Source organism: Podarcis gaigeae (genome assembly GCF_964106915.1).
Source record: "Podarcis gaigeae genome assembly, chromosome: 12".
NCBI classification, from domain to species: Eukaryota; Metazoa; Chordata; class Lepidosauria; order Squamata; family Lacertidae; genus Podarcis; species Podarcis gaigeae.
The window spans coordinates 54,316,349-54,341,622 of record NC_139688.1 but is presented as its reverse complement, the minus strand read 5'-3'; the positions used below and the strand labels follow the sequence as shown (position 1 = coordinate 54,341,622).

Sequence of the window (25,274 nt, the reverse complement as noted above, 5' to 3'; positions counted from 1 at the left end):
ATCTTCTAGGAACAAGCCATACCTCCATGGTTGAGCCCATCCTGTCCCAGATCCCATCCCAGGTAGGACTGAGGAGAAGTCCTGTTCAAAACCCTGGACAGCTACTGCTGGTTAAAGGCAAGACAACGAAGCTAAACTGACCAAGAGTCTGGCTTCCTATACCCCAATCTGTTACTCCACAGCAGAAGGCATATAGGCTCCAAACGGCCTGAAGTCAGTGGGGAAATACCCACCCAAGTGTCAAAAGCTGTACAAATCACAGAGTTTGAAAAAACATGGGGCACTGTTGAATGCTGCTCTTGCTCAGGGTTCCATGCCCCTCTTCCCTGGTTTACTGCCCGACCCCAACAACAGAAGATTGGCATCATATATGCAAGATCAGTACCCTGCTTTAAGGTTTGTTTTCCAAAGCTTCTTTGCACCTCCACAAATTGTGGGGTTTCCCCCAAGTCGGCTGATACCTCTCTTTTGTACGTGGGTAGAGCTGTTTAGGCTACGTAACGATTAGCCATCGAAGAATTTCCCTGTTAGCGTACACAGGATAGCATAATATTGATATAGAGCTTTCCCCCCTTTTCTGTCGTTCCCCCCCACTTCTTGGGTCAGTAGGAAGGAGCACTGACAATTTTCTCTCTCTTTCTCTTTCTCTCTCTCTCTTTTCCAGATACAGAAGAGTAAAAAACAAAACAAAGCCACACATATTGTAATCAAAAAGGGACTGCAAATTTCTTTCATCATTCTAACTGATCTCCTTCCACAAAGACCAGTTTTTTGGGGCGGGCATTATGCAGCTTCTAAAAGCGCCTGCTTCTTCTTGTTCCTCTCACTGGCTACTTCGCAGTCAATGACTTTGGGGGTTTTCATTTTGGGACTTTGGGGTTTGTTTGTTTTTTTCTTTCCTTCTTCATGTAAGTGATTTTTTTTTTTTTTGGATTTTTTTTGGGGGGGGTTTAAATGAAATTTCCCCTTAGCGAAATGACTCTTCATTCGGCACTTGCAGATCAAGCAAATGTGAGACCTTTTGAGTCGCAGCTTACAAAAAAAAAAATATTCTGACATGGTGAAGCAGAGACTTTGGCACATCCGTGGAAAGAGACTTGGGGGAAAAACACAGTTGTTTCCATGAGTTGTTTTAATGCACAAAGAAAGGAAGGGGAAAGAAGAAACCTTTAATTGTCTGTTTGAAAGCCATGATTTAGAGCACTGGGGTTTCTGCAGATTCTTTTATATATATATATAAATAAAAAGAATTCTGGTTATTTTACAAATAAGCAAATTGCTGAATTCCTAGACAGCTTTATAGTATTTTTCAAGAGAAAAAAAATACATTCAATAGATTTCATTGGCTGGACGTCTCCTTGATTTTGTGTACCTTTGATTGTCTTTCATTTGAGCCATCGTTTTGTTGGCTTGGTGTAGCAAGAATGTGGCTCAGCCTCTGGGGGAAAGAAAGTGTTGTTTCTGTTGATTTCTGTAATAAGCACATTTTTTAAAAAAGTTCATCCTATCCACACACACCCTTGTTACTCATAGCCTTTTCTTTTGACCCAAAGAACACTTTGAGAGAACCTATCAATTCCTCCTTTGAAGTTTTATTGCTGAATGAATTGGGGGAGTTAATTAGCCAATACAGGCAAACAGAATGCAATGCAATTCTGCCATCAGAGACGTAAGTGGGACTTAGATGTTGCATCTCAACACTTTAAGGCTTGCGCTGCCTCCATACTAAGCTGCCGAAATACTGTAACGCCCACCATTCAACTTCTGTCCCAGAGGCAATTGCTTCTCCCATCATGGCGCATGGCAAAGGATGTCTGACGGCTGGAATGCATTGAGCTAATCATTGTGATTGATGCCCTGGTACTATGCAGATTTGCTTGGGGGATAAATCCTGATTTCAGTGGGTTTGGTTGATCCAAACTGTGGCGGGCACGACAAGCACCGAATCCAAGCAGGGTTTCATGCAGCCTGGTGTCACACTTAGGGTGCAATCCACTTTACCTCAAAGTAAGCCAAGGTCTACTTCCGAGTAGGCTTGTATAGGCCTGTTCACGGGTTCCTAACTCAAACACCAGCCTTCTTCTGTGAAACATTTGCATGCAAAGAGACTTCCCTCTGGCTCATCCTTCAGTGGCATATGATTGATGCAGATGGGAGGAAGATTATGCTGGTTAAGAACTTTTTAAATGAAATGCTGGACCTCACAGAATTCTGCCCAGGTTAGTGGTTTTTGCGTGCCCTACATCGCTTATAAACCAGCCTTTCCCCCCCAAAGGTAAATTCACATAAGGTTGCAAAATTATCTGATTTTTCCAATTGCCTGGTTTAGCTCACATGACTTTCCACAAAGCTGGTAACCGCATCTTTCCCATAAGTCTGGGTATCCTTAGATCTGAGCACACTCACAAATTGTATTAAACCAGTTTAAAAGGTGTTCAGGTTTGTAGCATAGACTTGCAACGCTATATTCAGCTTCTCAGTAAGCCTCAGGTGCAAAATAACATATGCTTTCTCATCCTTGATTCTATTTTGGAAAATGCGGATCTTGAGGATTAAAAAAAAATAGATATTTGCCCAAGACCATCTGAGTCCTAATTCTTCAGGGATTCTAAGCCAAATATTCCCAAGACCAAAGAATTTTTATGAAGAAGTAATTTTAAATACTTTACAAAACAGGAGTGGACTTTCTGATCCTGATGAGTACAGCCTGATCCGTTGTATGTTTACTAATAAGTAAGTCTCACTGATTTTAATGTTGCTTATTCCCAGATAACTGAGCATTGTGGACTGTAGCCTCTTTCTTTCTTTCTTTCTTTCTTTCTTTCTTTCTTTCTTTTACTTTCCTTTCAAAAAATTGGTTTTAGAAAGGGCAGTTCCAATTCTAGGATAGCGTCACTATATAAACCCAACACCTTTGTACTTGTCTTACATTTTAAGTAAAGAAATTGCGGGGGGGGGGGGGGAGGAATTGGTTTTTTTTTTTTTTTTGAAACTTCATGTTTCTCCATTTTCATATGCATAGATGCTGGTTGCTTTGTCTTTTCAATACCTGAAGGCTGCTCTGGCCTCTTCTTAAAGGTCAGCAAAAAACTGATTATTCCTTACCCTCCAAAAACCTTTGAACTTCCTCACATCTAGGGTGCTGAAAGGGAGCTGCCCGCCATAGGTTCTTGGTTTAACCTGAGGCAAGCCATTGTCTCAGTCCCCATTTGTAAATAAAAATAAGTAATAAGTCATGGAGTGTGTATGTACATACGGAAGGATTTTCTGCCAGTGACTTACTATCTAGCTTTGGACACATCATTAGCAAGGTTATCTCTCCTACATATATGGAAATAATATTGTAATTATATATTATGGCTTTTAGAAGGCACACATGGTAAACACTGGAGGAAGTGCTGTTGGCTTGTGAGCACATACTTTAATTTTACTCCAGATTTTTTTTGGGGGGAGGGGAGAGGGAGAGAAGTAAGGAACATTCCTGAAAGAGCAGATAATGTGAGTTGAGGCTAGAACTTGCCTAGGCACAAGTTTTCCTTCTGCCGCATCAACAGCAATATAAACCCCATGGATCTCTGCTATGCTGAGCAGGCCATCTTTCTTAATTTGGAATAGCTACTACCCCGTGGTTTCTGTAATTACAAACAACATTACAGACATTTCCAACGTGCTGCAAATTATTTCTTCTGCATTGACACAGCAGCGTAAGAGCCCTGTTGGATCAATGCAGAGGCCCATCTAATCCGGCATCCCATTCTCACAGTACCAGCCAGGTGTCCAAGACACCTTGCAAAGTACCCTTGCATGCCAGAGTGCTCTCCCCATCTGTCATCCCAACAGCCACCATTCAGAGGCATCCCAACTCTGTGATACTGCAGGTGGTTGTTGACAAGACCCCCCTGATGTGGTCCAAAAGGAAAGCGGAGCAATACTTATGGCACCAGCATGGCTGCAGACGTACAATGCGCCATCCAACCCGTCTTAAGAGACTCCACTCCAGATTTGTGTAGGGTTTACTCCTTAGCCTTTTCTCCTGCCAAGATATCCTGCAGGACAGTGAAGGTTTAGGGTCAGAGTCTTCCTTCTCCTAGATGGGCTCCCTTTCCAGGTTGATGAGCCCCATTTGCCCCTCATTTCTCTCTGCGGCACATGCAGAAACTGCCCTCTTGGCCACTGGACCCACAATTGGTCTCATCATCTCAATCCTCCAGAGCCCGTCTTTGTATGCAGGGGAAGTTCCTAACTCACTTCAACCATCATAGTTAGTACCAGTAGTTACTGAAAACCTCATCAATCAATCAATCAATCAATCAATCAATCAATCAATCAATATGGTTATTGTTCTAGCCAAAGGCCACAGCAAATTTATAGCCATAACTTTAATAAAAGAATACCACCCTTAACAATCCATGCATAATATAAGCTGATATCCATGGCGCAAAAGATAGGAGATACCAGAGACACCAATGAGTTTACATCTAGCTTAATTTCAAATTAAGCCTATGAATCACCAAAACAGCAATTTGTAAGCCTTATGTTTGACATTCACAACCTTTGCAACTGGTAGGCAAGTCACTATGTGGTCTGCACAACAGCTATCTGTGTCTCTAAGGATTTTTAGACTTTGAAACTGTTGAGATTACTTATATTCCTGGAGATTTCTTATATTCCTATGAACCTCTGTGGATTCACTGATGTACCGTATTTTTCACCCCATAGGACGCACTTTTCCCCCTCCAAAAATGAAGGGGAAATGTGTGTGTGTCCTATGGGGCGAATGTAGGCTTTCACACTGACCCCTCTCGCTCTCCAGACTTCGCGCAGCTCTCTGCAAGGCGCGGGAGCCCAGCGCTGGGCTCCCGCGGCTTGCGGAGAGTTGCCTCCATGCCTCCGCACCTGGGGGGGGAAAAATAATTTCCCCCCCTTTATTTCCCCCCCAAAAAACTAGGTGCGCCTTATGGGACGCTGCATCCTATAGGGCGAAAAATACGGTATCTATTGCTAGGTATGCTGTGTTTCCAATATTTGAGTAAGCACTTTGAAGGCTTCTACTGAAAAATACAATTCAAAAAGCACTTTTAAATTTTCTTTACTTTTAAATTGTATTTGTCTAGGGTGCTGAGAGTCGTAAGGGGACCCCTGTTCCCTCCCCCCCCCCCCAGAGCACCACATTTCCCAGAGTTCCCTGGGAAGAGGGGTTGATAGTTAGAATGGTAATTCTGTGAGGGGAATAGGGGTCTCCCAGCAACTTTCAGCACCCAAAACAAATTGCAGTTTCTAGGATTCTATGAAGGAATCCATGACAGTTTAAAGTGATATGATATTGCTTTAAATATATAGTGCAGACAAGGCCTTCTTTAAGAAGTTGGATTTTCTGCAGTTGTGGGAAACATGAGGCAATCACTGGAAAATACAGGATTAAATAAGAATATCAGCCGGACTTCCCCATAAAATGTGAGCGAACGAGACATGAAAATTCTGCATTAAATGCAGAATGCAGAATAGCTCTGTATAAGTTGTAAGAAATCTGAGAAAGTGCCCTCCCCCATTTTTTTTCCTACAAAGAGGACCACAGTACTTGTCTCCAGGTTTTGTATTCAAGGATTGTCAAAGAACCTTCCTTTGCATAATGCAGGTCCAATGGCCTCAAAGTTTGAGGCTCTTTGAATGTAGAGATCTGAATTGGTTCATCATTTGCTTTTTCTAGCAACGTCACTTGTACAAAGAATAAAAATGGTTGTTTTTATTTAACCAAGAGAGACATTAGAAGTTTCCTGGCATTTAGGAAGAGTCCCTCTTCTGTTTCCTTAGCACCTAGTTCTAGAACTGTTCTTGCCTCAACAGAAGTACGACATGTACTGTAACTCCTGGTTTTTATCCGATTTGTTACACTCACATTTGTAAGACTTAAGCATCATCATTAATATCCTACTGTGCTGATTCTTTGTTTACATATCTTTAAAAAAAATACAAAAGAAATTGAACTTGGCAGTTATTTAACATGCTGTGGTCTAAACCGCAGAGCCTACAACTTGCCGATTAGAAGGTTGGCTGTTCAAATCCCCGTGAAGGGATGAGCTCCTGTTGCTCGGTCCCAGCTCCTGCCAACCTAGCAGTTCAAAAGCACATCAAAGCGCAAGTAGATAAATAGGTACCACTCCAGCAGGAAGGTAAACAGTGTTTCCGTGCACTGCTCTGGTTCGCCAGAAGCGGCTTAGTCATGCTGGCCACATGACCCGGAAGCTGTATGCCGGCTCCCTCGGCCAATAAAGCGAAATGAGCACCGCAACCCCAGAGTCGGCTACAACTGGACCTGATGGTCAGGGGTCCCTTTACTTTTTTAAAACCTGCCACCCAGAATTGCTGCTGAACTCTTACCAAATCAACTAAATTTTATTCAGTCCGTGCAGGATCTAGGGTGTGTGAAAAGGACCTATAAAAGAAAGCACATGACATGTAGTTAAATAATTATTATCTTGTGGAATTTGCTGCCGCATAATGTAGCGAAGGACTGTCGTTTGGATGCTTTTAAAGGAGGATTAGGCAAACCTACAGCAGATAAGTCTGTTGAGGGCTACTAGTTGGGCTATAGGGAATCCCAGCTGCCCAGCCATTGCTGGGGAGCAACGTTAGGAAATGGCTGTTGCCATCAGATGCTACTTGCTTATGGGCTTCTCAAAGGCTGCTTAGTGCTGGATTCGATGGAGCTTTTGCACTGAGGCAACAGGCCTTGTCTTCTGCTCTAGATGCCAGAATTTGCTCCCTGCCCCCCAAGGCCGCCATTCTTCTCCTAGTAGAAAAGTAGAATTTGGGGAAAAGACACTAAATGATATGGTTACTAGTCTTTACCTTTTTTTTTAAACCTGCATCACTTGATTAACTTGCCCTAGAATTTAATTGGGAGCATTTCTGTCCCAATGGGTGTAGTTGAGCTTTTGTCAGGGAAGGAGCGGGGAGAATCAAAACTAAGCACTTTGGTTTTGTAATAAAAAATAAAAAATCTAAGTTTTCCTTGTGCAAGAATCTAAGGACATTATTTAGGATTTTAGCCAGAACTTTACAATGGAGATATCTGAACTAAAATTTAGGGACATTTCATAGGTTTCCCACCAATGGTGCACTCTGGGGAAAACTCGATGTACCTTTATGATGCAAACATTTGCAAATATGTTTGGCTCATGCTCAAATAAGTGTGGGCCTAAAACATCTTAGGTGTGCACCTAAAAATGAAATGTGTGAAGAGGCCTTAGGAAATTATGTTAATTTGTAACCCACGGGCATTGTAAAAATACGTTGCTCTGTCCAATTAGAAAAATGCCATTCAACTTAATTGCTAAAGCCAGAAGAACACTGGAGACCACCCAGAGAAAAACACACTGGGTTTGTTTCAACTTAAGATACAAAATTTAAGTGACGTGGGCATGCAGTGCTGACTATTCTCAACTGTTCTGGGAATTAATTTAAAGAAAACGTGTTCATTGTAATTTTTTTATTGGGAGGAATGGGCTTGTTGTCTCTAAATGTATAAAACAATTTTTCAGCATTTCAGGTTTTTTTTCCTGTAAATGAGTTCCTGTATGTTCTCCTTATTACCAAATAAAAGCAATGAGATCTCCAATTAGTATGGATTCCTGTTCTGTGCAAAAGCGAGTTAGCTTATCTAATGGAATAATGGAGCTGGTTGAGAGTGTTCATCACCGTTACTGTCTTGGGGGGGGCATTATAACTGTTCACAGATGCAAAACACACTTCTTTCGCTGCATGAAACTGGAGGAAATTAAAGGTCCTCCTGCCATTGCCTTTGGCGGTGTGGGAACAACTACAGTGGGGCTCCTTCCCACACCATCTAGCGACATCAGAGGCCTGGAGCATAGCTGTCAACCATCCCTTATTTGGTGGGAAAGTCCCTTATCCCAGCGCCATGTCCCGCTGCTGTCCCTTATTAATGATGTCCCTTAAATTTCCCGGGTTTCAAAGGAAGCAGCTCCCCTCCCTCCCTCCCTCCCTGCCAGCCAGGGAGGAGGGAGGCTCCAACTGTGTTGCTTGGCTGGGGGGTGGAGCTTGCATGCCTTGTGCCAATCAAATCGGCCGCGTTTGCCTGGGGACTCGCCTTTGCTCAGCACTTCCCAGCGGAGAGGTGACGGTGGTTTTCCTTGCTGCATCCCCCTTGCCGGGTTGCTGCGCTGTGGGAACCACCGCTTGAGGCTTTGTTTGGCTGCTGGCTGGGCTTTCTGCCTTTGGCTCGGAGGGGCTCAGAAGTTGAACATTACTGTGCTCCTTGGAAAATCCCTTATTTTGGCTGCTGGTCCCTTATTTTCAAGGCTGCTGGTCCCTTATTTTCAAATCTGTAAGTTTACAGATATGGCCTGGAGGCACATGGAAGAAGTCCATTATGCCATTTCTTCTCATGGCTAGCAATACTCTGCTTTCCATAATACTCTCCTCAAAGGCTCCTCAAAATTCTCCACCCTATTTGTGGGCAAAGAAATGGGGGCTGGATTCTACCTCATTTCTACAGGAGGATCAATTCCACATCAGCTTCCGGGGCAGGGGCTCATCAGCATTATCAATGACTGTAGCATGGCTTCTTTCTTTTTCCCTAAGCCCCACTCTCCTGCTGCCACTGAAGGTCACAGTAGCAACCATTACTGGCTGCCATTTTGGATTTTTTATAATACCCTGGACCAAGTGTACTTTCGGGGGCACTGGGAGGGAAATGCTGACCACCACACACAAAATAAATAACAATTGGCGGATAATGTTTGGAGGGGATTTTTTCCAATGCTGCCTTCTTTCATTCTGAGGGAAAAAAAACCTCCTGAATCTTCTCAGAAAAAATGACTTCTTTACTTTTTTAAAAAATTGTTTATCAGAGTTTGGGGCCGGTCTTTTGTAATGCTGTAGCAAAGGGGTGTGTGCAGGAATTTTTAAAATCAAGCAGAAGAGTTATATGGCCCTGTCAGCTACATGCAAACCTGCCATACACCCCTAAATCTGCCTCTGGCAAGAACATAGGAATAATAATAATAATAATAATAATAATAATAATAATAATAATACATTTATTGTCAATGTACAACCTGTGTACAATGAAATTAACCGAGCCTTTAAAGTTGCCTTATACTGAATTAGAGCAATAGACTTTCCAGTTTAGTACGGTTTGCTTTTCTGGCTGTGTGCATTTTTTATTTCCCTGCGTGCAAGCAATGCTACATTATATATTTGCATCCTGCACCTCTCCCTTTATAGTAGCTACAACCAGGGGCACCCACTTGTAGGTGCAGAGCCCTCCTCCCCGTATTTTGGGGGACAGGGCTGCCCCCCTCCCAGTGTTCGAAGGGGGTGGAGAAGGCTGAGCGCAGAGTCGAATGTGGCACGGCTTCAGTGGCTGGCTGTTGAGGGGAAGGAGTGGGGCAGCAGCCCCCGGCCAGTGGCTGGAGGAGGAGGAGCCACTGGCCACTGAAGCCCCTCGGCTGCCGCATTTAGCTCCACCCCCTGACTCCTCCTGATATCTTGACATGTGACATCAGGGTCCGCCCCCCCTTTTTCCTTGGAAACTGGTGCCTCTGGCTACAACTTATGGCGAACCAGAGCAGTCTCAACTAGGGCCAGGGCCTTTTCAGTACTGGCCCCGACTTGGTGGAACGCTCTGTCACAAGAGACTAGGGCCCTGCGGGACTTGACATCTTTCCACAGGACCTGCAAGACAGAGCTGTTCCGCCTGGGCTTTGGTTTGGACTCAGTCTGACCCTTATGTTTCCCTCCCCTTATGGTTTTGATCTATGGGCTACTTTTAAAACATTTACATGCAGCCACTGGGGAGATCATCAGGAGGTTTGGGCTGGGTGTTCATCAGTATGCGGATGATACCCAGCTCTACCTCTCTTTTAAATCAGAACCAGTGAAGGCGGTGAAGGTCCTGTGTGAGTGTCTGGAGGCGGTTGGAGGATGGATGGCGGCTAACAGATTGAGGGTGAATCCTGACAAGACAGAAGTACTGTTTTTGGGGGACAGGAGGCGGGCAGGTGTGGAGGATTCCCTGGTCCTGAATGGGGTAACTGTGCCCCTGAAGGACCAGGTGCACAGCCTGGGAGTCATTTTGGACTCACAGCTGTCCATGGAGGCACAGGTCAAATCTGTGTCCAGGGCAGCTGTTTACCAGCTCCATCTGGTACGTAGGCTGAGACCCTATCTGCCTGCGGACTGTCTTGCCAGAGTGGTGCATGCTCTGGTTATCTCCCACTTGGACTACTGCAATGCGCTCTACGTGGGGCTACCTTTGAAGGTGACCCGGAAACTACAACTAATCCAGAATGCGGCTGCTAGACTGGTGACTGGGAGCGGCCGCCGAGACCATATAACACCGGTCTTGAAAGACCTACATTGGCTCCCAGTACGTTTCCGAGCACAATTCAAAGTGTTGGTGCTGACCTTTAAAGCCCTAAACGGTCTCGGTCCAGTATACCTGAAGGAGCGTCTCCTCCCCCATCGTTCTGCCCGGACACTGAGGTCCAGCTCCGAGGGCCTTCTGGCGGTTCCCTCACTGTGAGAAGCCGAGTTACAGGGAACCAGGCAGAGGGCCTTCTCGGTAGTGGCGCCCGCCCTGTGGAACGCCCTCCCATCAGATGTCAAAGCAATAAACAAGTACCTGACATTCAGAAGACATCTGAAGGCAGCCCTGTTCAGGGAAGTTTTTAATATGTGACATTTTAGTGTATTTTTCATCTTTGTTGGAAGCCGCCCAGAGTGGCTGGGGAAACCCAGCCAGATGGGTGGGGTACAAATAATAAATTATTATTATATTATTATTATTAAAATGAAGCTGCATTTTAAATTGCATTTTAACCTGTATTTTAAATTGCTCCCCCCCCATTATGTTTTTACTGTAATTTTATTGGTGTTAGCCGCCCTGAGCCCGGCTCTGGCTGGGGAGGGCGGGGTATAAATAAAATTCATTATTATTATTATTATTTATTAACACTGAGGCAGGTTAACCGGAGAAACTGGCCCAAGGTCACCCACTAAGCTTCGTGACCAAGTCAACTTAATGTCTTTCCACATTTTTATAAGGTGTAAAGGTGAACAAGTTGCAGTGGGTGATGGGAGAGTATTAGGTCCCATCTCCCCCCCCCCCCACACTTAAAGTGGCTAGATGCAAATCCAGTAAAACTTAGAATACATAGTGTAACAATAGCAGTTCCAAAGCAGCCCCCAAAACCAGCCACAATCAGTCGATTAAAACCTGAGAAAATAAAATAGCTCCCATGTTAATGGACCTGCGTAGCAGCATTTCAGACTAACCAGTTAAGGCTGCAGTCCTGCGCGTGATTCCCAGGATCAGGGAGGAAGTCCCACGAAGGTCAGTGGTGCTCATGTCTGAGTAAAAATATGCAGAGGAATACAGTTACAGTGGTACCTTCAGTGGTTACATACGCTTCAGGTTATATACGCTTCAGGTTACAGACTCCGCTAACCCAGAAATAGTGCTTCAGGTTAAGAACTTTGCTTCAGGATGAGAACAGAAATCGGGCTCCGGTGGCACAGCAGCAGCAGGAGGCCCCATTAGCTAAAGTGGTGCTTCAGGTTAAGAACAGTTTCAGGTTAAGAATGGACCTCCAGAACGAATTAAGTACTTAACCCGAGGTACCACTGTATTGCAGCAGAAACTCGCTGTTGCCGATTATCAGGTTATGTTACAATCAATGTGTTCTTGGTGAAGCCTTGCGGGACGGGTATGCAACTCCTGAAATGCAGAAATGTGTCCCAGTGGCGGGCAAGCCTAGGCATGTCTAGTCAGAACTAAGCCCCAGTGATTTCAGTGAAACTGACCCCCAGGTAAGTGCGCATATGACAGCAGATTAAGTAACCTCTAGGCTTGCTGCGGACAAAAATAAAAAAAGGAAAAAGGCAACTAGTGAAATACTAAAGCTTGTATTTTTCTTCTACAATACAGGGTTGCCATATTGGTCAACATTTGTTTTAGTTTAAAAGGGTAGGGCTAAGAGGGAGGGTGTGGTTTGAGGATGAATGGGAGGGACAAAAGGTCCCCCCAAACCCCATGATTTGGTGTTAGGGCTAATACTGGGAACACTGTAACTGCAGCAAAATCCACCAAATCCAATCCAGTTATCTACTGTTGCCACAGTAGATAGAAATATAGTAAAGGTAAAGGTACCCCTGACTGATAGGTCCAATCGTGGACGACTCTGGGGTTGCACACTTATCTCGCTCTATAGGCCGAGGGAGCCAGCGTTTGTCTGCAGACAGTTTTTCCGGGTCATGTGGCCAGCACGACTAAGCTGCTTCTGGCGAACCAGAGCAGTGCACGGAAATGCCGTTTACCTTCCCGCCAGAGTGGTACCTATTTATCTACTTGCACTTGATGTGCTTTTGAACTGCTAGGTGGGCAGGAGCTGGGACCAACCTACTAAATCACCACATGAATATACTTGCAGATGCTACTATAATTCACCCTCTTTTTTATTTTTCAAGGTTCAAAACAACCTATGAAACCCGCACCATTGCCAGAATCCTCAAATCGGCTCACGCTGCCAGGTTAGTGAGTCCTTCTGTGCTCAGATATGCAACCTCAGACGTAGCTGATCTATATTCTGTCACTGAGAACTGACTCCATCTATTTTTATACCCACTCATCAATGTCACAATTAATGGCCAACATGAACATCTCTCCCATGTCTGCTATGGATCAGAGGTCAAATGATTCAGCTTTTTTCATGTGCACCTGCTTTTCTGTTGTGTCATCAGCCTGTAACCTAAGATTTTAACCCTGTGGTTATGTCTGGCCAATAGTGCTGAAGAAGATAAGTGAACAGATCTGGGGTTGTAGTCAATGGTATCTGGGGATGGTGCTGAACCACATGGAGTAGCAAAGGGGTGATTTCATATATATTATGTACTCATGGAACATTGGTTGCTAGATCATCTTCTTCTTCCTCCTTTTTGTCTTCTCTGTTGCTTTTGTCATGAAAATTGAATAGCATTGCCTTGAAAAAACAAAAACAAAAAACCTTTCATGGTCCTGTGCCTTTTTACATTAGCCTGACCTATGGTAATTAAGGAGCAGGGGACATTTGGCAACCATAATAGAGAATAGCTGTCCACTGGATTGGGAAGGAGGCCGGAAACATCTTTCCCAAAGCCCGGAAAGCTTCTGCCCAGCTTAGGGAAGGAGGTGCGATGCTCACAATTACAACACCAGCACATCGCAATGCCAGGCCCCATCCAATTTGCTCAGATGCCTGTCCTCCATTTGGTCGATAGGGCTTTCTCTTGGGTAAGTAATATAATAATAATAATAATAATAATAATAATAATAATAATAATAATAATAATTTATTTATACCACTCTGGGCGGCTTCCAACAGAACACTAAAATACAATAACCTATTAAACATTAAAAGCTTCCCTAAATAGGGCTGCCTTCAGATGTCTTCTAAATCTTTGGTAGTTATTTTTCTCTTTGACATCTGGTGGGAGGGCATTCCACAGGGCGGGTGCTGCTAATAATAGTAATAATAATAAATTTTATTTATATCCCGCCCTCCCCAGCCGAAGCTGGGCTCAGGGCGGCTAACAACAGTCAAAATAATTCAACATTCTAAAAACATTCATTATAAAATTAATTAAAATCAGATTAATGGCAACCATCAAGCAAAATCCTGTGCGGGTTGCCAGAGGAGGGGGTCAGGCTGCGCCCTGACCAAAGGCCTGGTGGAACAGCTGTCTTGCAGGCCCTGCGGAAGGATGTCAGATCCCGCAGAGCCCTAGTCTCTCGTGACAGAGCGTTCCACCAGATTGGAGCCACGGCCGAGAAAGCCCTGGCTCTAGTTGAGGCCAGCCTAACCTCTCTGTGGCCTGGGATCTTTAGGATGTTTTTATTTGCAGACCGTAAATTTCTCTGTGGGACATACCAGGAGAGGCGGTCCCGTAGGTACGAGGGTCCTAGGCCGTATAGGGCTTTAAAGGTTAAAACCAGCACCTTGAACCTGATCCTGTACTCCACCGGGAGCCAGTGCAGCTTGTATAGTACTGGATGAATATGATCTCGCAGCGAAGACCCCATAAGGAGTCTCGCCGCGGCATTTTGCACCCGCTGGAGTTTCTGGGTCAGTCTCAAGGGCAGTCCTACGAAGAGCGAGTTACAATAATCCAGTCTGGAGGTAACCGTCGCGTGGATCACAGTGGCTAGGTCAGGGCGAGAGAGATAAGGAGCCAACTGCTTAGCTTGGCGGAGATGAAAAATGCCACCTTTGTTATAGCTGTAATCTGCGCCTCCATAGAGAGGGAGGTATCGAAGATTACACCCAAACTCTTAACGGACGATGCTGGCACTAACTGTACCCCCGCAAGAGATGGGAGTTGCCCCCTCAATCCCATATCGCTCCGTCCCAGCCAGAGGACCTCTGTCTTCGAAGGATTTAACTTCAACCGGCTCCCACGTAACCATCCATCCACAGCTTCCAGACATCTGGTATCTGGGGCCGAGTCAGGGTGGCCGTCCATCAACAGATAGAGCTGGGTGTCATCGGCATACTGATGGCAACCCAGCCCAAAACTCCGGACAAGCTGGGCGAGGGGGCACATAAAGATGTTAAAAAGCATCGGGGAGAGAATCGCACCCTGAGGCACTCCACACACCAAGGAGTGGCGCGATGACAATCCCCCCCCCCAAGCGCCACCCTCTGTCCCTGACCAGAGAGAAACGAGCGCAGCCATTGAAGGACTGTGCCCTGGTTCCCCACGTCGGCAAGGCGGCGGTCTAGGAGCTCGTGATCGACCATGTCGAAGGCTGCTGACAGGTCTAGAAGAATCAGCAGCCCCGACCCGCCTCGATCCAGCTGCCTGCGGAGATCATTTGTTAGGGTGACCAGAGCCGTCTCGGTCCCATGACCAGCGCGGAAGCCGGACTGGAATGGATCCAGAGCAGATGTTTCATCCAGAAACCTACCAAGCTGTTCAGCAACCGCAATCTCAATCACCTTACCCAGGAATGGAAGATTCGAAACCGGGCGGTAATTGGATAGATCTAAAGGATCTAATGATGTTTTCTTTAAGAGCGGACGCACCACTGCCTCCTTCAGTTCCCCTGGGAATATCCCGGTGCCAAGGGACAAATTGATGATATCCCCCAGGGGGGCCCGCACCTCATCTGGACACGCTCTAATCAGCCAAGACGGGCACGGGTCAAGAGGACAGGTGGTGGGCTTTCCAGCTTGGAGGACTCTGTCCACATCGGCTGGGGATATCCAGTCAAAGTGGTCCAATACTGGACCCGAGGACAGTCGAGGGGCCTCCAGTTCCTTTATTGTATCCAAATTGGCAGGGAGGTCATGGCGGAGCAACAGGACCTTCTCCGCGAAAAAGCTCGCAATTGCCTCACAGCTGTGTGTCGAATTGTTATTTAAATTTGGCTGTCCTTCAAGGGACGTTAAAGACCTAATTATACTAAATAATTGTGCCGGGCGAGAGCTAGCGGAGGCAATGGAGGCCGAGAAGTAGGACTTCTTAGCGGCCTTCACTGCCATCTCGTAGGTTTTCATAAAAACCCTATAAGATGTTCTTGAGGCTCCGTCACGGGCACCCCGCCATACTCGCTCTAGCCATCTGAGGTCCCGCTTCATTTTCCGAAGCTCCTCGGTAAACCAGGGAGCCCGGTTTCTGCCGGGTCGCAGAGGGCGCCTAGGTCATCGATGGCTGCTAGGAGCTGTATATTCCAGCCCTCAACACGCTCAGTCAATGAGTCGCCAGGGGGAGCAAGGTCCCGCAAGGCCTGACGGAATCTATCAGGATCCATCAGCCTCTGCGGGCGAGCCCAAATTGGCTCGCCACCTAAGCAGGGTGGGGGTGGAAAACCAATCCTGGCTTTCAGTGCGTAGTGATCAGACCATGGCACCTTCATCGAAGGAAACATGATCACATCTATACCGGCGCCAAAGATCAAATCCAGCGTGTGGCCTGCTTGATGTGTGGGGCCCGAAACAAACTGGGAGAGCCCTAGTGTCGCCATGGAAGACACCAGGTCCAGAGCCTGTGAGGAGGGAGTGGCATCAGCATGGATGTTGAAGTCCCCCAATACCAGTAGGTTAGGGAACTCCAAGGCCCAGCCGGCCACTGCCTCCAACAGGCCTGACAGGGTGGCTGCTGGTGCGCTAGGTGGCCGGTACACCAGCCAGACAGCCAAGCTCACCTCGGAGCCCCACACTAGGCCAACACATTCAATGCCGGGGATCGATGGCGATGGTAGAGCCCTGAAAGGACAGTCTTCTCAGATTAATAATGCCACCCCTCCCCCCCGGCCCACAGTCCGCGACTGGTGGAGGACGGAGAAACCCGGGGGCGCCATCTCTCGTAAGGTAACAGTTTCCCCTTCGCGCACCCAGGTCTCCGTCACACAAGCCAGGTCAACCCCGTGCGAGGTGAAGAAGTCTCGCAGGGTGGCGGTTTTGTTGCCTATAGACCTGGCATTGCACAACACCAGTGACGGAGGTGAGTAATCCTTGCTCACCCTACCTTCGTCCCTCGGGATGGGGCGCAGATTGGAAGGGGTACGAGCATATCCGTATCTCGATCCCCTTCGCCTATGACATCTGCCCCCACCACCATACCTCCCTCGCCCCACTACGGTAGCAATCCCAAGCCTCAAACCAACCTCCATTTACAAAATAGAAAAACAAATCAAACCAAAAACAACAAAATAAATCCCCACCCCACCCAATATCCAACCCCAAACCCAAATAACCGGCCCTCTGCCTGGTTCTCTGTAATTTGGCTTCTCGCAACGAGGGAACCGCCAGAAGGCCCTTGGCGCTGGACCTCAGTGTCTGGGCAGAACGATGGGGGTGGAGACGCTCCCTCAGGTATACTGGATCCAGGCCGTTTAGGGCTTTAAAGGTCAGGACCAACACTTTGAATTGTGCTCGGAAACGTACTGGGAGCCAGTGTAGGTCTTTCAAGACCAGTGTTATATGGTCTCGGTGGCCACTCTCAGTCACCAGTCTAGCTGCTGCATTCTAGATTAGTTGTAGTTTCTGGCTCACCTTCAAAGGTAGTCCCACATAGAGCGCATTGCAGTAGTCCAAGCGAGAGATAACTAGAGCATGCACCACTCTGGCGAGACAGTCTGTGGGCAGGTAGGGTCTCAGCCTGCGTACCAGATGGAGCTGATAAACAGCTGCCCTGGACACAGAATTGACCTGCGCCTCCATGGACAGCTGTGAGTCCAGAATGACTCCCAGGCTGTGCACCTAGTCCTTCAGGGGCACGGTTATGCCATTCAGGACCATAAGACTGCAGTCTTTGCCTTATCTAACTGTAGTTGGATCAGAGCTCAGGTGTCTCCTGCCAGAGAACTGAAAACGATCTGACATTGGAATGCTCTTCACCCCCATTCCAAGCCAAGGTTCCCTTCCAATATGATGATGGTGGTGGCAGCCTTGAGGACACAGATCCCAGGGAGAAGTTGGATTAGGGTTCAAGGAGGTTCAAAAAAACTAAACCCTTGTCTCCATTGGCTCTTTGATCTTCACTAGAATCAGTTGTATCCAAGTTGGCTATACAGTGGTACCTCGGGTTACAGATGCTTCAGGTTACAGACACTTCAGGTTACAGACTCTGCTAACCCAGAAATAGTACCTCGGGTTAAGAACTTTGCTTCAGGATGAGAACAGAAATCGCCCAGCAGCGGCATGGCGGCAGTGGGAGGCCCCATTAGCTAAAGTGGTGCTTCAGGTTAAGAACAGTTTCAGGTTAAGAACGGACCTCTGGAATGAATGAAGTTCTTAACCCGAGGTACCACTGTACTAAAAAGCTCAGTACATCTCTGCACCGGTCTGCAAAAATACTCTGATACCATCGTAACTTTTTCACAGCTGAGTTCTGTATCATTACCATGGTGGCAAACACTTACGTTTGGTAAGGTAACACAAAGTTCAGCAGATGTTTCTTCCAGAGAATCCAGCAAGCAAGCAAGCCATAATGAGTATTGGATATTTCTTCCTATGACACTGCGAATCATCACACACTGTAATATCATCAGAGGCATGTGGACAGTGATTGAAAATAAAAGAAACCTCTGGCACACCACCAAGGTGTACCTTGTGAAGACCGTTGTTGTGCCATTTGCCTGAAACAATCCTTAAACAAAGGTACAGTCCAATAGTATGCAAGTATTCTGACTCCCACTAGCTGCACTGCCTAGTGTACCTTGTAGAATTAGAGGCAGATATCTTCCGCTTCCGTAAGCCTAGTGTCACCTTCATGCATTTCTGTTGGGGTTGATGTCCTTTTGAGTATGGTATTCTGCCTTTCAGAAAACTAAGAGATTCTTCAGGAAAGAGCATTACCTCCTCAACATGCCAGCCCAATTGCTCGGAGGCGATTTAAAGAAAAGCATGCACTTCCCTTCTCCCCAAATGTTCAGGTTAGTATGAACATTATGACGAAATCGACATTTCACGTAGGTGGTGTTGGCATAACGAGAACAATGGGTTAAATTGCACTGTGCTTGGTCTCAGGGTCTTGAGCAGCAAGGCAGCCCACATCCAGATGCTCTGAGATAAGGATGCCAGGTGCGCTGCGTTACCATAGCAACACCAGCGAGTGTAGGACTTGCTGAACCATCCCACTGGTTCAGGAATGTAGAGACGGGAATAAGTCTCTAGGGCACTGCTTTGATTGTGCCTGTGTTCCTGATGTTGCGCCTGTCCTGATGCTGTCCTGTAGGACTTTCAGGGTCTGATTCTGAACCTGTGGGTTTTACATGGCAGCGTTAGCTAGCATGGTGATAGTGTTAGAGGATCTGTGTATATGTATCTTTACTTCAAAGACCAGAAAAAGAATATATACAGTTGTACCTCTACTTATATATCCCTCTGGATAAGGAATCTTCGGGTTACGGCTGCGGCAAACCCGGAAGTGTATATTTCCGGGTTTCACCGTGTGCGCACGCACAGAAGCGCTCTGCGCACCTTGCACATGCACAGAAGTGCTCAATCATACAGTGTGCATGCACAGAAGCGCTCAATTGTGCCATGTGCATGCGCAGAAGTGCGCCTCTATTTGCGTAATTTTTGGGGTGCGAACAGACCCCCGGAACGAATTAAGTTCGTATCCAGAGGGTCCACTGTAGTAGATAGGAGTGTTTAGCTCTGCTTTGCTCCTTTAGACTGAACGGGGAAAGCATTCTTTGGGACAGCTACATCTCCCATGGTCTCCCACAATGTGCAGAGGAAGGAAGGAGGGAAGTGGGGAAGGAGAGAAGGAAAGCAGGAAGGAAAACTGGAAAAACCTTTCTTTCCTCACTGTCCATCTCCACTACTATTGATAGCATGTAAGGGAAGAGAGGAGAGTGTTTGAAGGAAAACCTGTATGGGATGAAGATGTCTTTTTTCCAAGCTCTCAAGATCGACACACAAAACTTTACCTGAGCTTTTTGTGTGTGGAAGACCTCAGGTAGTTTCCAAGTTAATCCAACATGAGTTTTTCTGTCAGGAACTAATTTTTCATCATTATGTAAGTACTTAACATTACTCCTCTGTCTTGAGACATGAAGATAAGAGTACTTGTCCATTTCTAAATTCCCTGAGGCAAAGGGCTCATCCACACTTCTGATTGTTTTTATTTGTCCCACCGCTTTCCCTGGGAAAACCTGCTGTTTACCGCTGAATCAGAACAACAAATCTCAGTTGGGTTATCCACAGATTTTCTGATTCAGTGGCAAACAGTGGATTTTCCCTGGAAAAGAGGTGGGACAAAAACACTGATTGGGCCCATGCCTACAAACCTGCGCCTGGAAATCGTGGCACAATAAAAGTGTTGATGATCCCTTGTTGAATAGGCCTTGAAATAGGTGAGCACTGTATTATCATTTCAGAAGTCCTTCAGTTACTTGGGGAGTGGTATGTCTTATAATATGCAGCCAACCCTAAGTTGATGCAGGAAACCCCCCCCCCCAAAAAAAAACGAGTTAAGCAAAAGTATATTTGTTACTGTTTGGTGTATTAGCATCAATGATTTCTAGGCTCATCAATTACGATTTGCATTTCCCTCCATAGATCGCCTGAACTTGAAAACCAGCAACAATGACCATCCCACCTCAAGGAACCAGAAGCAACAATTTTAAAAAGCAGACTTTCCTGGGGGTGGAAGTCACTGTCTTCCTTCCTTAAAAGAAAAACTTTTATCATTTTAATATGTCCAGCGCAACACAACCCTGGAATAGGCCTACATTAGTTCTGTTCACAACGCTAACTTGTTATATCTGCCTCAATAATTATATATATATATATATACACAGAGAGACATTTGGAACCGGACTTATGCAGCAAGCGAGCTGTACTGTATTGCTTTCTTTAATAAAGTTCTGCCACAAAAGTTTTGGCACTAATGTACTTGCAAAAATGAAGGTTTCCCCCCCTCTCTAGCCACACATATTTGTATGGTTAGTAATGCCGCCCATTTCCTCATTTCTGCATTTCACGCTTAAATATTGAGGTCTGTTTGTAAGGTGGTTTGACGGCGTATTTCCATACAGTTGTGCACTCCAACCGAGGTTAGGTGCATATTGAACACAAGAAGGCTCCAGCAGCCATATCTGTACAGTGGTACCTCGGGTTACATACGCTTCAGGTTACACACTCCGCTAACCCAGAAATAGTACCTCGGGTTAAGAACTTTGCTTCAGGATGAGAACTGAAATCGGGCTTCGGCGGCGGCGCAGCAGCAGGAGGCCCCATTAGCTAAAGTGGTGTTTCAGGTTAAGAACAGTTTCAGGTTAAGAACGGACCTCCAGAACGAATTAAGTACTTAACCCGAGGTACCACTGTACTCTGAACATCAACTGCTCCCTTGAGCAGGTTCCTACAAGCCTTACACCAGCAACTGACCCAGGACCTGAGATTTGTGTGCATTTAAACTCTTGCAAGGAAACCAGTACCAGTGCTGTATCTGGCTGTTCTGGAGCAGGCAAAGAGATTTACTCTTCCCTCTTACCAGCTCATCAGGTTCCAAACAACTATCACCACTTATCTGCAGGGCCGGGTTTAGGTTTGATGAGGCCCTAAGCTACTGGGGCCCTTTATATGTTCAGCTGTCCTTTGTCAACAACAAATAGTCACTGTTTTTTTATGTGTGTTGAATATATGCTATACAGTAATTTATGGACTTAATAGGTATCTAAAGCCATTTGGGCATGTTGCCATGCAACTAGTCCATGCAGAATGCAAGCACTCTATATATATATATATATATATATATATATATATATATATATATATATATATATGAATGAGCAAACCAGTGATATTTTAGGGAGCAGGCTAGCAGGTGGGGCCCATTACATCATAGGAGCCTACACAACACAAAACACTGCTGCTGTAGGTAGGTTTTATTTCATTTGTTTTTTATCTTATATTTTGGAAATGTACATCCAGTTTTTCCCCTTTTAAATTTTTTGGGCCCCCCCCCAAGAGAGTGGGGCCCAAAGCTATAGCTTGTTTAGCTTATACGTAAATCTGGCACTGCTTATCTTATCTTTGCACGCATAGCCAGAGCTACTGCACATCTGCATAGCTGAATCTGGGTGAGCAGTTTTTTACATTGACAAATCCGTAACCATCTCATATTGTGACTCAACGTGCAGAAAAGGATGGCCCAAGTCAACAGGATGTGGGCTGGTGCAACTCCCTTCCCTCACAAAATAAGTTGACAACTGATTTTATGCAATATTAGTTCTACTCAAGAGTAGACCCACTGAAGTTCATTAGCACGGCTAACATTCTGAGACTCGCAGGTAGGCAGAGGGCTAGTTGGCTCCATGATCCAATTGGAGGCATCTCAGAGGCTGTGGTGTGAGGACAGGATCAGATTGGACTTTGCTCTGGCATTTGTATTCCATTTGTATTCTCCAAAGCCTGTGTGGAATTATCCCATTTCGTCCTTGCAACAACTTTGTGAGTTTGCTGAAGTGCGCTGACTGAATGGGAATTCGGATCTAGGCTCTGATCCAAGACCATCCACGGATTCACTATATTTGCAACTTTGGAAACTTTTCCCAGAGGAAAGTTGCCCTCTGAGTGAGTTGTTTCCAAGGCGGCACAAGGGTGGTGCAAAGCCTTATTGATCCTGCATTTAGTAGCAAGAAAGAGCAAGGACGTCTGAGCTGCTCAGCCATCCCTGGTCTTACATCAGTAGCTGCAAACATTTATTTCATATTTGCTGAGCAAAATCGGAGGTCTCACTCTCATTCCTTGCTTATATTGAGCCACATGCTGGCAGTGCGCAGGGCCAAAGCCCATGGTAGGTAGGGCAAGAGCCAGTTGGGGCTGCCCCTTTTCTCTCCCCTCTCTTTCTCTCTCCCCTCCTCCCTGCTCAGCAAAATGTCAAGGGAAGGACAGGTTATTCTTCCCAGAAGCCAACTGCAGTTGGCTTTTGAAATGAGGCTGACGCCACATGAAATTAAGCTGAGGGCTACATGTGGTCACAAAGCCACAAATCACCCACCCCTCACCTAAGTGAGGTGAATAGGGATGGAAGGACTGGTCCATTTTGGTTCTCTGAGTTTCTCAAGTTTTCCCATTTTACACACGGTTCTCCACATTTCTACAGCAATTTGTGGATTTTTATTTTTTAAATCATCATGAAAACTCCTCAGCATTTCAGTGCAGATTTCTCCTCATAAGCATATTTTTGCAAGCAATTTCTCCTCATATAATGTATTTTTGTATGTTGGTGTTCAGCAATATATTCATTTTCATGCACACGTTTACCTAATATTTGCATTTTTGTAAACACTGGTTGGCTGGAGAACTGCATCGCAAAATTCAGGTAAGTGGGGATTGCAAAGGAAGACTATAGCTGGATCTACACAACTATTAAAAACCGTTATAAAAGCTCACAACGGAAATTATCTTTGACTTTCGATTTCAGCTCTAACAGTGCCATCTGGTGCCACATTGTTATAACAAATTTATAACGTTATAATCTGACTAATGTAGCCAAGTCCTATGTCTGAGTTCTCATTTTGTGCAAGCTTGATGAATTCAGCTTTAAATGGGATCAAATTTGGAAGGAATTTCAGACAGATCACTATTACTTATGCATAGGGTTGTTTTTTTGTTTTTGTTTTTGCAAAGTTAATATGTTCTTCCTTTTATGTATTTGGATTACTGTGTGGCTGTGGGATACAGAGGGAGAAATTTGCAGGTGCCAGCGATTGATTCGTCTGACTTGCTTCTGCTTTTATCTTCTTCCTCTCCAGCCCTCAAACCTCCAATCCATCATTTCAAGAAAGCCAGTTACGCCTCCACAAGCACCACCTTCCCACCTTTCCCCAAGAAAACGGAGGACTACTTGGTGAAGTACAAGCTGCTTGATCAGAGGGGCAGAATGAAGAAGATCCAGCACATTTCACAGCACTGGAATAAGAAATAGACGGGAAAGGAAAGCGTCGTCCCTGTATCCCTGCCCTGCCCCCACCTGATAGCCAGTTATTCATGGAGGACATTTTGGAACCAGAGCAAAAAGCACTTTGAAAGCTGCACAAAATGATTGGGGGAAAGTATATAATGTTACATGTGCAATGGAGGCATTTCCTGGTCATAATTCATCCTGTTTCACCAAGATGCCCTCCATATAGTAGCATCAAACCCCTTTACCCATGTGCACAAAATCCCTGTGTCAGCATTCAGGATTGGGTCCTGACTGAGTAATCATTTCTCGACTGTATCTGCCCACATAGCCCATAATAGGTGACTGGCATGGCCAACTTTGGCAGTCAATTACCTTTTCAGAGAGGTGACCTGAACCCAGTTTTACAGAGGGTGGGTTGTTTGGTTTTTTCCAATGTGTCTTTGAAGGGGCTACTCTCGCCTGGTTTAGCCATTTCCTAAGATGTGGTCTAGGAGCCACAGGTGAGAAAAATTATCCCGGAAGGAGCATGACACCCACAATAAACACACATAGTGTCATACCTCGGATTACAAACGCTTCAGGAAGTAACAGAACAGGTTACTTCCGGGTTTCGGCACTCACGTATACACAGAAGCACTAAATCGTGCTTTGTGCATGCGCAGAAGTGCCGAATTGGGACCTGTGTGTGCGCAGATGCGGCGCTGTGGGTTGTGAACGCTGCAGGTTGAGAACGTGCCTCCCGCACGGATCACGTTCACAACCCGAGTGTCCACTATATATGTATATTTCTGGTGCTACCAGTGCAGATCATTAGGGAACAGATAGCAATCTAAGCTTAGACAAATCCAGCAGCCAATCTGTCTCTAGGCCAGTTTCACCTGGACATTGTACTTAATGGGGCCTTTCTACAAAAAGAAGAGAGAGTTCACATTTGCATAGGCCTCCATTTCAATTGATTTTTATTTTTCCCCTCTCCTCTGCTCCTTCAATTTAGGAACAACCGAGGCTTTCTTTCCAGAATTGAGATGATTGTGTTGCAGCATCGTTGTTTTATAAGCAGGCAGACCAAAAGCAAGGCATTCATATACGATAACGGTCTCCCCTTGGGAGGTTGTGGACTCTCCTTCCTTGGAGGTTTTTAAGCAGACGTTGGATGGCCATCTGTCATGGATGCTTTAGCTGAGTTTCCTGCATTTCAGGGGGTTGGACTAGATGACTTTGGGAGTCCCTTCCAGCTCTACAGTTCTATGATTATGCAATTCTATTACAGTCGTACCTTGGTTGACAAATGCCTTGCGACTTGAACGTTTTGGCTCCCGAACGTCACAAACCAGGAAGTGAGTGTTCTGATTTGCGAATGTTCTTTGGAACCCGAACATCCGACACGGCTTTCGATTGGCTGCAGGAGCATCCTGCAGCCAATTGGAAGCCGCAATTTGATTTTTGAACATTTTCGGAAGTCAAACGGACTCCTGGAATGAATTCCATTAGTTAACTAAGGTACGACTGTACAGTTTTCCTAGAGCAGGGCTCTAGGCTGAGTGGGATCCACTCCAGGTCTGTCTGGCCCTTGAGAATCTCTCTAGGCATCAGAACTTCACTTGTCCTCAGCCTGGAATGTCTTTTTCACTCTTTGTGGCCCTGTGTCTAGACATATCTGACTTGTGAGTGGCTGCAATGCAACCTGGCATCCTACAAATATGAGGATCATATCCTTTGTGTCTCCTGCCTCTACCTCTGGAGCCTGGGGCTTTCTGAACGCAAAAACATCAGCTCTACCAGTGAGCTAACACCTTTCCCCAAGGGAAGACATCATGGCTTCAGGCAGCAAAATGTCTTGAACAGAC

At 45.8% G+C, this 25,274-nt stretch overlaps 1 protein-coding gene across 7 annotated transcripts in view; it reads left to right on the top strand.

Moving 5' to 3' along the window:
* PDE1C (phosphodiesterase 1C) overlaps positions 1-23,997 on the top strand; it is a 340,725-nt gene extending 316,728 nt beyond the window's left edge. For 4 of the 7 annotated variants that reach the window (XR_014557038.1, XR_014557039.1, XR_014557040.1 and 1 more), the window contains 3 exons: positions 12,493-12,555; positions 18,330-18,439; positions 20,073-20,391. Coding sequence is in view for 3 of the 7 variants with exons in the window: in XM_083706283.1 (XP_083562409.1) it covers positions 12,493-12,555; positions 23,276-23,448 (236 nt within the window). In the remaining 4 variants the exon portion in view is untranslated. Of the gene's footprint in view, positions 1-664; positions 1,345-12,492; positions 12,556-18,329; positions 18,440-20,072; positions 20,392-23,275 lie in introns of those variants that run through there. The other 3 variants (XM_083706281.1, XM_083706282.1, XM_083706283.1) reach the window with 2 other exon arrangements.
* Positions 23,998-25,274: the final 1,277 nt, after the last annotated feature.